The following is a 13,358-nucleotide window of genomic DNA, read 5'->3' on the forward strand; positions in this document are numbered from 1 at the left end:
CATCTACTTTTTCCCGCCGTGGGTACTGTCATTTCAACACTACAGATCGTCGTTGTAACACAGCTCTTCCTCTGCTTAGTTCGAAATGCCACGCACTCGAGGTAACAAAAGTGAGTATGCCGTATTTTATTTCAAATTGAATATTTTGTATCATCCTTTTGAATATTTTGTAGTGTAGAATGGATTTGATTATTTTTTTTTTATGAGTTTCTGTCATGCACGTGTGTGTGTGGTTCACGTCGTTTCGTTTTATTTTTAAGATCGAAAATTCAATCAATCTCTTGATTTTTTTTGTGTATGATGTATTTATTATTTATTTCCTTTTACTCTTTGATTTTTACAGCATGTTGTATGCATTAAAATAACTACTTTCTCATTTCCATTACTTTCTTTATAAGTTCTCTGTCATGCACGTGTGTGTGGTTCACGTCGTTTCGTTTTATTTTTAAGATCGAAAATTCAATCAATCTCTTGATTTTTTTTGTGTATGATGTATTTATTATTTATTTCCTTTTACTCTTTGATTTTTACAGCATGTTGTATGCATTAAAATAACTACTTTCTCATTTCCATTACTTTCTTTATAAAATCACGTTGTTTCGTTTTATTTTTAAGATCGAAAATTCAATCGAATCTCTTGATTTTTTTTGTGTGTGGTGTATTTATTATTTATTTCCTTTTGCTCTTTGATTTTTACAGCATGTTGTATGCATTAAAATAACTACTTTCTCATTTCCATTACTTTCTTTATAAAATCACGTTGTTTCGTTTTATTTTTAAGATCGAAAATTCAATCAATCTCTTGATTTTTTTTGTGTATGATGTATTTATTATTTATTTCCTTTTACTCTTTGATTTTTACAGCATGTTGTATGCATTAAAATAACTACTTTCTCATTTCCATTACTTTCTTTATAAAATCACGTCGTTTCGTTTTATTTTTAAGATCGAAAATTCAATCGAATCTCTTGATTTTTTTTGTGTGTGGTGTATTTATTATTTATTTCCTTTTGCTCTTTGATTTTTACAGCATGTTGTATGCATTAAAATAACTACTTTCTCATTTCCATTACTTTCTTTATAAGTTCTCTGTCATGCACGTGTGTGTGGTTCACGTCGTTTCGTTTTATTTTTAAGATCGAAAATTCAATCAATCTCTTGATTTTTTTTGTGTATGATGTATTTATTATTTATTTCCTTTTACTCTTTGATTTTTACAGCATGTTGTATGCATTAAAATAACTACTTTCTCATTTCCATTACTTTCTTTATAAAATCACGTTGTTTCGTTTTATTTTTAAGATCGAAAATTCAATCGAATCTCTTGATTTTTTTTGTGTGTGGTGTATTTATTATTTATTTCCTTTTGCTCTTTGATTTTTACAGCATGTTGTATGCATTAAAATAACTACTTTCTCATTTCCATTACTTTCTTTATAAAATCACGTTGTTTCGTTTTATTTTTAAGATCGAAAATTCAATCAATCTCTTGATTTTTTTTGTGTATGATGTATTTATTATTTATTTCCTTTTACTCTTTGATTTTTACAGCATGTTGTATGCATTAAAATAACTACTTTCTCATTTCCATTACTTTCTTTATAAAATCACGTCGTTTCGTTTTATTTTTAAGATCGAAAATTCAATCGAATCTCTTGATTTTTTTTGTGTGTGGTGTATTTATTATTTATTTCCTTTTGCTCTTTGATTTTTACAGCATGTTGTATGCATTAAAATAACTACTTTCTCATTTCCATTACTTTCTTTATAAGTTCTCTGTCATGCACGTGTGTGTGGTTCATGTCGTTTCGTTTTATTTTTAAGATCGAAAATTCAATCGAATCTCTTGATTTTTTTTGTGTATGATGTATTTATTATTTATTTCCTTTTACTCTTTGATTTTTACAGCATGTTGTATGCATTAAAATAACTACTTTCTCATTTCCATTACTTTCTTTATAAAATCACGTCGTTTCGTTTTATTTTTAAGATCGAAAATTCAATCGAATCTCTTGATTTTTTTTGTGTGTGGTGTATTTATTATTTATTTCCTTTTGCTCTTTGATTTTTACAGCATGTTGTATGCATTAAAATAACTACTTTCTCATTTCCATTACTTTCTTTATAAAATCACGTTGTTTCATTTTATTTTTAAGATCGAAAATTCAATCGAATCTCTTGATTTTTTTTGTGTGTGGTGTATTTATTATTTATTTCCTTTTACTCTTTGATTTTTACAGCATGTTGTATGCATTAAAATAACTACTTTCTCATTTCCATTACTTTCTTTATAAAATCACGTCGTTTCGTTTTATTTTTAAGATCGAAAATTCAATCGAATCTCTTGATTTTTTTTGTGTGTGGTGTATTTATTATTTATTTCCTTTTGCTCTTTGATTTTTACAGCATGTTGTATGCATTAAAATAACTACTTTCTCATTTCCATTACTTTCTTTATAAAATCACGTCGTTTCGTTTTATTTTTAAGATCGAAAATTCAATCGAATCTCTTGATTTTTTTTGTGTGTGGTGTATTTATTATTTATTTCCTTTTGCTCTTTGATTTTTACAGCATGTTGTATGCATTAAAATAACTACTTTCTCATTTCCATTACTTTCTTTATAAAATCACGTTGTTTCGTTTTATTTTTAAGATCGAAAATTCAATCAATCTCTTGATTTTTTTTGTGTATGATGTATTTATTATTTATTTCCTTTTACTCTTTGATTTTTACAGCATGTTGTATGCATTAAAATAACTACTTTCTCATTTCCATTACTTTCTTTATAAAATCACGTCGTTTCGTTTTATTTTTAAGATCGAAAATTCAATCGAATCTCTTGATTTTTTTTTTTTTTGTGTGTGTGGTGTATTTATTATTTATATCCTTTTGCTCTTCGACTTTTACAGCATGTTGTATGCATTAAAATAACTTCTTTCTCATTTCCAAAAGTCGTTAATATAACATTTTCCAGATATTTAATAATATCCGTGATCGTGCAACTGAGGATGGTTTGCAATGGTCTTTCCGCTTTAAAGCACAAATGCGAGTCAGTTTCCGTTTTTAAAACAGAAAGTCGCCACTGGAAGCAGTAGGCTAGAAATTACTGCAGTCGATCATCATTGCGTCAAATCCCGATGTTTCGTGAGAAAAAATTCGGTAGTAAAAAGAGCGTGTTCTGTCGAATTACGAATGCTAATTTAGAAACTTTGCAGAATAACGAGTGTTAAATCGCCAAATAACGAGTGTCAGTTTTATTTTGAAAAGGGTTGAGGGTTAACGAAAATATTCTTGTAAGTTAATTTTGCTGTTCCAATTTATCTGTTCCGAATCCTATATTTTGCTGAATGTAACTCATTCTCGGATCATTAAATAATAAAATAAATGCAGTGAAGCCTCCGATAACGGATACAATTGAAGCCCATGTAACAGGATTTCAATATACAGGATGTCCTGTAAGTAATAAAGAGTTCTTTATTTCACAAACCGTTCGACATAGATGTATGGTTCTAATTTAAAAAATGCTCAAAATGTGTTCAAAACTCACTCTGTACCAGTTCTAGAGTGAAAATACAGTGTTATAAAATAAAAATCTAAACTTTCATAGTCCCGTCCGGTCTTCTAACTTCCAATTAAAAAGTTGTTGCCCTGTCTCTCTAGAGGTCAACAAAAAAAAAATCATGTTTATAAGTGCAATATTCACTGAGATATTCGAATCCGAAAAATGGAGGAAAGTTGGGGAAAGAACAGCATAAATACCAGAAAGGAGCGTTTATGCCGTTATTTCTCAAATCTTCTCCAATTTTGAGTTCAAATGTCTTAGCGAATATTTGACTTGGAAAAACATGGATTTTTTTCCTTTTTGTAGGCTTTAGGAGATACAGGGCAAAACCTCTTTAATTGAAAGTTAGAGGAGACAAGGACAAGTCGCTACTGAAAGCAGCAGAAATTACTGTAGTCGATCGTCAAATCCCGATGTTTCGTTAAAAAATATTCCGTGAGTGAAAAGAGCATGTCTGCCGAATTATGATTGCTAATTTAGAAACTTTGCAGAATAACGAGCGTTAAATCACCAATGTCGCCGAATAACGAGCGTTAAATCACCAATGTTGCCGAATAATGAGTGTTAAATTGCAAAATAACGAGTAAGATCGTCAATCTCGCCAAATATTGAGTGCTGAATTGCCAACCATCGTGTTCCCATTTTGCAACAATTTCTTTCTGAGTATAAACAAATTGAAAACTTGATATAGAAAATTTATAATATCTATAAAGACTAGAAAATGTTTAGCCCATTTGAAGGGCTGCTGTTCCAGACAGCACATAGTGCCCTCAGTAAGAAAAAAATCATGTTAAATAGACTGGTGCAAAAAATTTTATGACAGCCGCTCTTTCAAACAAGGTGTCAAAAGCCTGAAACACCAAAAACAATAAACAAGCTGATGAAAAGATTTTTTTTTAAACGGGGTGAGGGTTAATGAAAATATTGTTTATTTCGCTGTTCTAATTTATAAATATCTGCTCCGAATCCTCAATTTGCTGTTCTGAAATGGACTTTGTCACTTCCCACCCCTGAAGGAGCAGTAATAATTGAAAATTGATCTGGTTAAGAGGAAGAGATATCAGTCATTCTGAGTATTCATTACTCTGGAGGTGTTTTAAACTTAAGCCAAATTTGTCTAAATTAGCCATTTTTGGGAATAAAACTATAGAATAACTTGAATTATCAGTAAACATAGATGTCAATAACATTCTTGTATATTAATATCACTTCAGCAATATATTTTCTTCCATAAATGAGTTGAATTTGAAACTTCAAGGATCAGAAACAACTGGTTCACTCTGGCTGAAAATAATTGAAGATGTGGGCAACGTGTTTCAGTCATACTCGGATTATATTATGGAAGATGACTTGCATTCAAGCACCTCTATTCCAGATATTATTGAATCACATTTAAAGATGTTGCCATTGTTGTTTGAAAAATATTATCCGGAAGTAAAAAAACGAATTTGCATGAGGTTGCGGCAGTGTCGTCTCAAGGCATAGGCACCGCGAGAAATGGGGGCCTCGCAAAAATGAGATCTGGTTGAGATGGGCCCATGATGCTCTTAAGATGGCCTTGGGTGGAGATGAGACTTATTCTTTGTTTTTTTCTACCAGATATGTGTGTGAAACAGCTTTTTTTACTATGAATGTGCTCTAAATAAAACAAAACGTTTACAACTTTTTGATTATCTCAGTTTATCTGTTATTTCAATTCAGCCCAGGATTAACGAGATAACAGGAAAAAACAAAAGTCTCATTAGCGCCATAATCCATGGTAAATCACTTTTTAAAGTTCTAATTTTTAACTGAAGTATTTCGTTTTTAAATTGAAGTATCAATTTGTGCTGGTAGTATAGCAGTAAATTCAGAGATATTCCAATCAATATATTCATTTTCCTATTTCTAAAATATCTAAGGTGGGTGACGTGATAGCTAGAGTTTACCCTGACATCTTTCTGTTGCTCAGTTGATTTTTTTGGAGGAATTACTATATGCACAGATTTTTCTCATTGATTTTATGTCGTAACTGAGAACATAAATGCTCAATCTAATTATACTAAAGCGACCCTGGTATAATATGAATTTTCGATGATTAGAGAGAGAATGTATTTTTAAGCTATGGAAATATGCTTAACATAATTCATCTTTCTTAATAAAAACTTCGAGCTCATTAACATCCCTCACTAAACACATAAATAATGCAGAATTACTTATTAATAGTTGATTGTTACTATAGTAAAAGTTTGTATAATTACATATTTTTTTTAAATATTTTAAATTTTGTATGACCATACTGAAGTCCAGGTCTTTTCGAGTCATAAAAAAATAATTTGTGGGGCTGTGATGTCAAAAAGGTGGAGAACCATTGGTGGGGAACTTGGCATCAAAAAAAGTAAGCACTGTGTTGCCAACATTAATTCTCCCTGGTGCCTTTTAAAACGTTATTAGGTGTTCTTGTTGTCTTGAACCTGAGCAGAGTGACAAAGAAACAATCACCAAACATTGGTGCCAGAGCTTTCCAATTCTGAGAATGGACTGTCTTTTTTTTCTTAATCTAAATTCTATTTCAGAGAAATTTGGCTCTCGTCTAAATATGTTTTTTAGTATACAGCAAGGCTTGAAAAGCCTTGTATTGACTTGAAAAGCCTTGCTGTATACTGGGAATTTACCAAATATCTATATGTGTTAGGAGTTATCTATAGAAGGAGTGTGACTTAATTAAAACACTTTCACACAATTTAAAGATATATATTTATTATGAAATTGGAGATAAAGAACCTATAAGAACAGGACAATATGAACAGATCACTCCAAAGCAGAGCATGCAAAAATGTGGGGCATGGGTTACACAAAAATTCGGAAGAATTTTAAGAAAAGTAGAAAAACTATTATGGGAATCTTTACCACGGGAAATTTCCAGTCGGCCGAGGGTTCGTCGCAGAACAATGAAAAGCATTCTGCTTTGGAGGCATATCACGTGACTGCGGGGTTTGAACAACACAGCGTAATTGATCTATCTCCATGCTTCTTTCCTTTAGCTCAGACAGTGCCATCTAGTAGTTGACACTCACCGCAACCCAAATACACATTTTTTATGACATTGGGATTAGTTTTTCCATTTTACTTTTCAGAAACAAGTGGAGCAAAAGCTATGAAGACTGGAGGTTCTGCTCCCCCAAAACCTACCAAAGCTCCAACTCGCAAGTCAGGTAAGGTAGCTCACTTAACCCTTAATACCATGACCCCCACCACACATCTCTTATCAGTTTTTTTTTGGTGCTACTTCACCGAACACCAACTCTAGCCATATCACTATATTGCAATTTACTGCCATTAATGAGATGGGTTGGAAATGAAGGCTTTGTCTATCAGTGGTCGCCTCAAGTTCGTTAGGGAAAATATCTTATCTATATCCTTCCTCAGGTTCGAACCCAGGACTGTGACAGCAACCTTCACTGTGGTAGACGAGCATCTTTCCACCACGCCACTCTGGCACAGTTTCTTTGGTACTGGTACGATAACTGGCGTTCTCAGATTTCTAATAATGTTTAACTCTTACAGGGGCAATCCCGAACTATCTCGGGGGTATTCTCAGATCGGCCAACTCTCCGGATTTTTCATCCCCCTGCTCTCTGGATTTGTTAAAATTTTTCCGGATTTTGGATAGATTTCATGCGAACTTTCATGTTGTTGTGACGTCAATGACTGTAGTCGTCGTTAGGAAGAATGCCCAGAGGACAGCTGTGGTAATTTCTATCGAGCAACCGGAAAAAATTGTGGTGACCGTATTTAAGCAACTGGCAAAGAAGTGACTCTGTTTACGTAGTGTGTATCGGCAATCATTTATCAGGGGTAAGCTCTTGGTTGCCAAAATTCCTGTGTAATCGTTATTGCATTCCATTCAAGTTTTTGTTTCCTCTGATTAAATATGTCTTCAGAAAGAAAATATACAACTTTAAGCTATATAAAGCTTTTAAGAGTTCATATACCCAAGATTATCAACCACTGATAGCATTCACGAAAGAAAACATATTTTCTGAACAGTATTTAGATGTGATTCCTCTATTCTGCATGGAAAGACCGACATGGAATTATATTCTGCTCGGGTGCGATCCCGAACTTGCCGTGTGGGGGGTGGAACTTTTTCTTAATTGATTAAAAAATATATATCTAGTCTGAGTGTCCCCCCCCCCCCCCCCCCCCGGGAGAATTTGTGGATTTCAGAAGTTGGCACGTCTGTGTTCTTAAAACTCTCTCAAAATGGCGATCCCAGATGAAATTATTTAAGTTTTCTTCCGATAAAATGTTTTCTTTCTCTCTCTATCTCTCCTCCCCCCCCCCCCCCCCTTGTCAATCGACTGTTGTTTCCCTTTACCTTCAAAATTATATAGGATTATGATTACAGTATAAAAAAACGACAGGCTAGTCCTGTCCATCCAATAATCTGGTATTTTAGGCAGGTTTTCTTTGAGCGAAAAGCATGCTACTGCCATGTTTATTTTGTATTTTTATACATAGGCAAAGGCAAGAAGAAATATGGGAAAAGGACGTATGTCACCTGCCAAAAAACTCCTGCCTGGCAACAGGGTATAACCTCATACATTGAGGATTCCCGGAAGCGTGGGAAGAATACACCATCTGCTGCTGCTGGAAGTGCTGAGGATTTAGGAAACAGGTAAATACATATCCCTTTGTGTTCGATTTCATATTGACATGTTAGACATTTTAACCTCTGAAACGGCCACTAATGGGACCGAGCAAACACCATCATTGTTGGAAGGTTACCGTTGCAAAGACAGAACTTTTTTAAATTTTCTATTCAAAAATTTGTATAGCTGTGCCATAATCCTTGTACCTTAGAACATGCATTCCTCGGATCAAATTTCTCCTCTGATGCAATCAGCTATTTTTTGTTATTTAGAGCAGTATTTTCAATTACTGTGGCCCCCAACTTCTCAAACTGTTTTTATGAAAGTTAATCGTAAAAGAATTCCTCACAATTTCCCTTACTCTATAAACAACTCTTTGATCTCTGAGGTTTCCGATTGTAAATACCTGGGCGTTATAATCTCTTCCAATCTTTGCTGGAACATTCAAGTTGATTATATCTTTAATAAATGTCTCCAAAACCTCTTTTTTGTTTGTCGTAATCTGAAAAACTCCACCCATCATGTCTGTCACTTGTGCTACCAGACATATATTCTCCCTGCTCTCTCCTATGCCTGTGAAGCTTGGGATCCCCATACCCAAACCAACATAGACAAATTAGAATCTATCCAAAATAAGTCCACTCACTTCATTTTTAACTGTTGTCTTCATCTGTCTCCATATCAGAACTCAAGCGCCAACTCAATATCCAACCGCTCTCGTTTAACTTTTCTGTATAAAATCCTCAACCATTCTCAAAAATGACAGCCCATCTTTGCCTCTTCAGATTGTCACAAATTTAGCTTCTTCCCAAGAACTATTATCGACTGGAACAACCTACCACCAAATATTGTAGATTGTACTACGATTTCCGAATTTTCCTGTTCCATCAATTGTCATTTTTGTCATTCATAACTTCCGCAATCCTCTTGTATAGGCCTTGGCCAAACAATATTCAATAAATAAATATTCTATATCAAATGCTCTAGGACGGGCCAAATGCATAGATATTCTAGTATATATGTGTAATAAGAGAAGAATGGCTTCAGGTAAAAGAATAAAAAAATTTTAGATGTAAGAACTCCAATAAAACACATTAAATGACAAAAAAAATCATCTATATCCTGATGGTTGTAGCTCTCATATGCCTGTGAAATCTGGGACCACCATCCCCAAAGCAGAATATGCGGAAATGTGCGAGTTACATCACAGAACAACGAGTGCTGTTGCAGAACAATCTGGAAGAATTTTAAGAATAGTGTAGAAAAATGCTATTATGTATATGCACATTTTTTTACCGCAGAACATTTTCAGTTAGCTGGGGGCTTGTTGCAGAACATCGCAAAACATTCTGCTTTTGGGACCACCATACTCTCTCCAATATAGACAAATTGGAATCTATTAAAAATAAATCCACCCACTTCATTTTAAACTGTCGGTCATCCTCTTCCGTTACTGAACTCAACCACCAACTCAGTGTGCAACCACTTTTCGTAGATAGACATATTTCTCGGCCCCCAGTGCGGTTCTGTATTACTCAAGTTACCCGTGGCACATTCTCAGATTATTTAAGTGATCCACGCATATAATTACGGATCACTTGAGTGATGCTGGGCACAGTTCCAGAGCACTTGAAGGATCCGTGAAACATCAGATCAGAGATCATTAAAGTGGCTCTGTAGGGGACTTATCAATAGGTAGAATGTTGGTTCAGATCATAGGCGGAGATATACTTGGAAGTGGGGGGGGGCCCACGATGATGATGATGTCAATTCATATATACGTTAGATCAGTGGACTCCACCTTTAATGCTGGGGGGGGGGGCACTGCGTGCAGGTGCTCAATAACTATTGAAAGATTTTTTCCCGTTTTTTCTTTATTGGTTTGATTTTTTTTTTTTTTTAAAGCTTTATAGAAGAGATTTTTATCAAACTTCTATAGTGTAATACCGGCCTAATACATGTAATTTGTTCACTGTTTATCATAAAGTCAACTGTATGTATATATTAAATGATTACATAGTAATCTTTATTAGTAAATTAAAAACAGTTGCTCTAAGTATTAATTATCATCGATAAATAAAAGTTCTAACATTGCGTTATTCAGAGGTTAACCTTAATGATAATCCAATGGCATGCATTCTGTTTCAAGAAAATATGGCTGTTGTTCTGAGGTAATCATTGTGAAATGTTTTATTCTAGATATGTTTGTCTTCAAAATTTTTAGTTCATTAAATTTTTCATATTGCACATAAAGGTCATTTGTGCGAAAATGTTTTTTGAAAGTTTTGTTGGTTTTAGGTTGTTTGAAGATGATGTAGCTGAACCTAGCTGTTCATCGGTGATTCCAGAAGTTGTACTCCCTACCCAAGATGAGAATGGCAAAAATTGTGATGTAGAAATCAAGTAAGTGGATGGGATTTGTTGTCTTGATCAAATGCTGCTCTGGTTTTCTCGATTTGTGCCGCAAATGCCCTGCAACGATCATATTCGGTTTCCGAGGGCGGTCTGCACAATGTAATTCATGAGATAAATAAGGAATTGGATGTTATTGCTATATTTTGAAGAATAACATTGGCCATCTGAAATCAATTATTGAATCTATGGATTCAAAATATGATTTATTCATTGAGAAACTCAGTTCCCTTAAATGTGAAAATGCCCAGCTGATAGAAGGTGTTTCATGACTTGAGAATAACACAAGTTGTAGCTGTCGTGATGATCTTCTCACTATAAGAATACCTGTCCTGCACCAATTCCAGCTAATAGTATAGGCTTACTCGTCAATTCTGGAATGCCAACAGCTTGTCTGTATACGTCCTCACGCAAAAGCATATTGCACTGTCGTGTCGAACAGTGCACAAACTGTCAAATTTTTTAGTTTCATCTGTTTAGTAGGAACCTCTCCACCCTTGGTACTGTCACATATTGATATTCCTACGAAATGAGTATCTGGTGTTTTCTCTCTCTCTCTCTGTCCTTGTTGACCGATGTTGAACTATTGGTGTTCTGGAATAACTTGGGACACTGGAACTTTAAGTGGCCCACATAATACCACATCAATAACATCTTACTTGACTTCGTCTCTTGTTTTTTACAGTTCATCTGTTTCCAGGCATCCATCTTTCTACAGCGTCATCTTCCACTTCTTTGTTTCTGTCGTACTTGTCCTTGAAATTTCGGAATGCTGGTTTCTGGAATTTTTGCCATTCTCACTCACCAGCATGTGATGTCTTACACAGGTCTCTTAACACTTTCGTAATCATCAAGTTTTTCTGACAGTTTGAAAATTACTTCATTCGTCTAAATGATCATTTCAAAAATCCATTGGGCTTCGCTTTTTAATTTGATTCGTGATGGTCAAATCCCTCAACTGATCGAATGTTATTTTTATAGCTGATGTTCAGCCATCGAAATATGTGCATAATCCGCTGTCAATTTAAATCTTTTCATCAACAGTTCTTTTACAAGATGATAATTCTCCACATTCTTTTCGGCTTCTCGAGCAATCATTTGATTTATTTCATAAGGTAGTAGTCTTAGAAGATGAGTACACCCCATTCCTCCTCTGGTAGTGATACCCAATGAGCTTGTCGCTCAAAGAGCACTAGGTAGAGACTTCATCACTCATATCAAACATTTGCATCAGATTTTGGAATTCTCTGCTTGGACTTTTAGTGTTTTCAAACTGGATTGGGATTCTACCTCAATTTCCAGTTTCTCTATTTCCAGTCTCGTACGTTGTTCTTCCATCTCGTTTTTCCTCCATTGCTCCTCGATCTCATCTTTCCTCCGCTGCTCTTCTATTGTCATTGCGTCTCTCCTCTGCTGCTTCTCCTCTTTTCTATCACCTATGATAGTTTTCAGCAACTCTTTGCAAAACCCCTCATCACAATCTTCGCTTTCAAGAATTGCCTTCTTGATATCTATGATTTAGGGGAACCAACCCTAATTCACTCGCGAGCACCTTCAAGTCCTCTGATACCCTATACCAAATAAAACATGGCGACCTCATGTAAAATGCTGAAATCGTAAAGATATATGCGTAAGAGTTATAGAATAAATGAAGACAATAATGTATTATGCGTATACTCAAAATGCAATTGGGAACATCAGCATAAGGGAAACTGAAGTCACACAATTGCATGTAAATGACACTGCAATGCGCTTTCTGTCAGAAACACTTTTTTTTCTCATGGGCGCGAAACAGTTACCGTGATTCACATTTATCATGGACATGCCTTTTCGAATCTGGACGATTCGCTGCAAAGATGAAACCAATCGCGAAATCTCCACCACAGAATCGCGAAGACGAAACTGATCACAAAATATTCAGCACAATCTCGTGACCATAAAACCGATCGCGAAATATTCAGCACAGTCACGCGAAGAAGAAACTAATCACAAAATCTTGAGTCGGGCTGACTCCAAAGAAGACTAAACCTTCCTGCAACGTCAAACCTTTGCGCGTGGGTGACTTACCTGAATCAGAACGATTTGAAGACGGAACTCAAATCAAGACTATTCACCATCATATCCAAGTCAACCTGGACGAGCCCCCATTTTCTCTGTGGGCTCTTCGCAGAGAAAAACACAGCATCCATTTTTTGTACATTTATTACACGTACAAAAAATACAAGATCGCAAACAGGCATAACAAAAAAGTGGCCTTTTCTGGCAAACTCACTGTTGCCACACACAACTAATCTTTACAATACTATTTATTTTCCTGCGTGCCGCAGCACCATCTTCTGATAATACAAAGAACTAAACTAAAAATCTCACGTATATGTAAATGATCTTGGTCGCCTTGTACGCAGATGACACAAGTCTTGCATCCTCTTCCCCAGTTGAAGAGTTAGTTTTTGTCACTAACCATTATGCCAACAAAATTTACGACTGGTTATGTTGCAATTCTTCATTAATGAACCACATAAAAACCAAAAGTATCGTATTTGGACAAATTAACAAGCTGATTACTCTTGTTATCCAACCAGTCTCCCTAAATAACTTTGAAATTGAATACAAATTCTCAGTAAAATTTCTGGATGTGATTTTTAATTCACACTTTTACTTACTACACTCACTTAATGTCACATCGTCAGAAATCCTGAATAATCTAGCCACGATCCAGAGATGCTTCCTGGGAACAATTGCTCATCA

The 13,358-nt window shown here is 34.8% G+C and overlaps 1 protein-coding gene across 2 annotated transcripts in view; it reads left to right on the forward strand.

Moving 5' to 3' along the window:
- Window positions 1-18: 18 nt before the first annotated feature.
- LOC149072544 (uncharacterized) overlaps window positions 19-13,358 on the forward strand; it is a 38,031-nt gene continuing 24,691 nt past the window's right edge. For both annotated transcript variants that reach the window (XM_089246907.1, XM_089246908.1), the window contains exons 1-4: window positions 19-110; window positions 6,681-6,758; window positions 8,068-8,224; window positions 10,497-10,601. In XM_089246907.1, the coding sequence (XP_089103033.1) occupies window positions 86-110; window positions 6,681-6,758; window positions 8,068-8,224; window positions 10,497-10,601 (365 nt within the window). In that variant the 5' untranslated portion in view covers window positions 19-85. The remainder of the gene's footprint in view (window positions 111-6,680; window positions 6,759-8,067; window positions 8,225-10,496; window positions 10,602-13,358) is intronic.

This window comes from Pholcus phalangioides, unplaced genomic scaffold, assembly GCF_987345545.1.
Source record: "Pholcus phalangioides strain wild (caught in Gottingen) unplaced genomic scaffold, Ppha-v1.0 ptg000017l_1, whole genome shotgun sequence".
NCBI lineage: Eukaryota > Metazoa > Arthropoda > Arachnida > Araneae > Pholcidae > Pholcus > Pholcus phalangioides.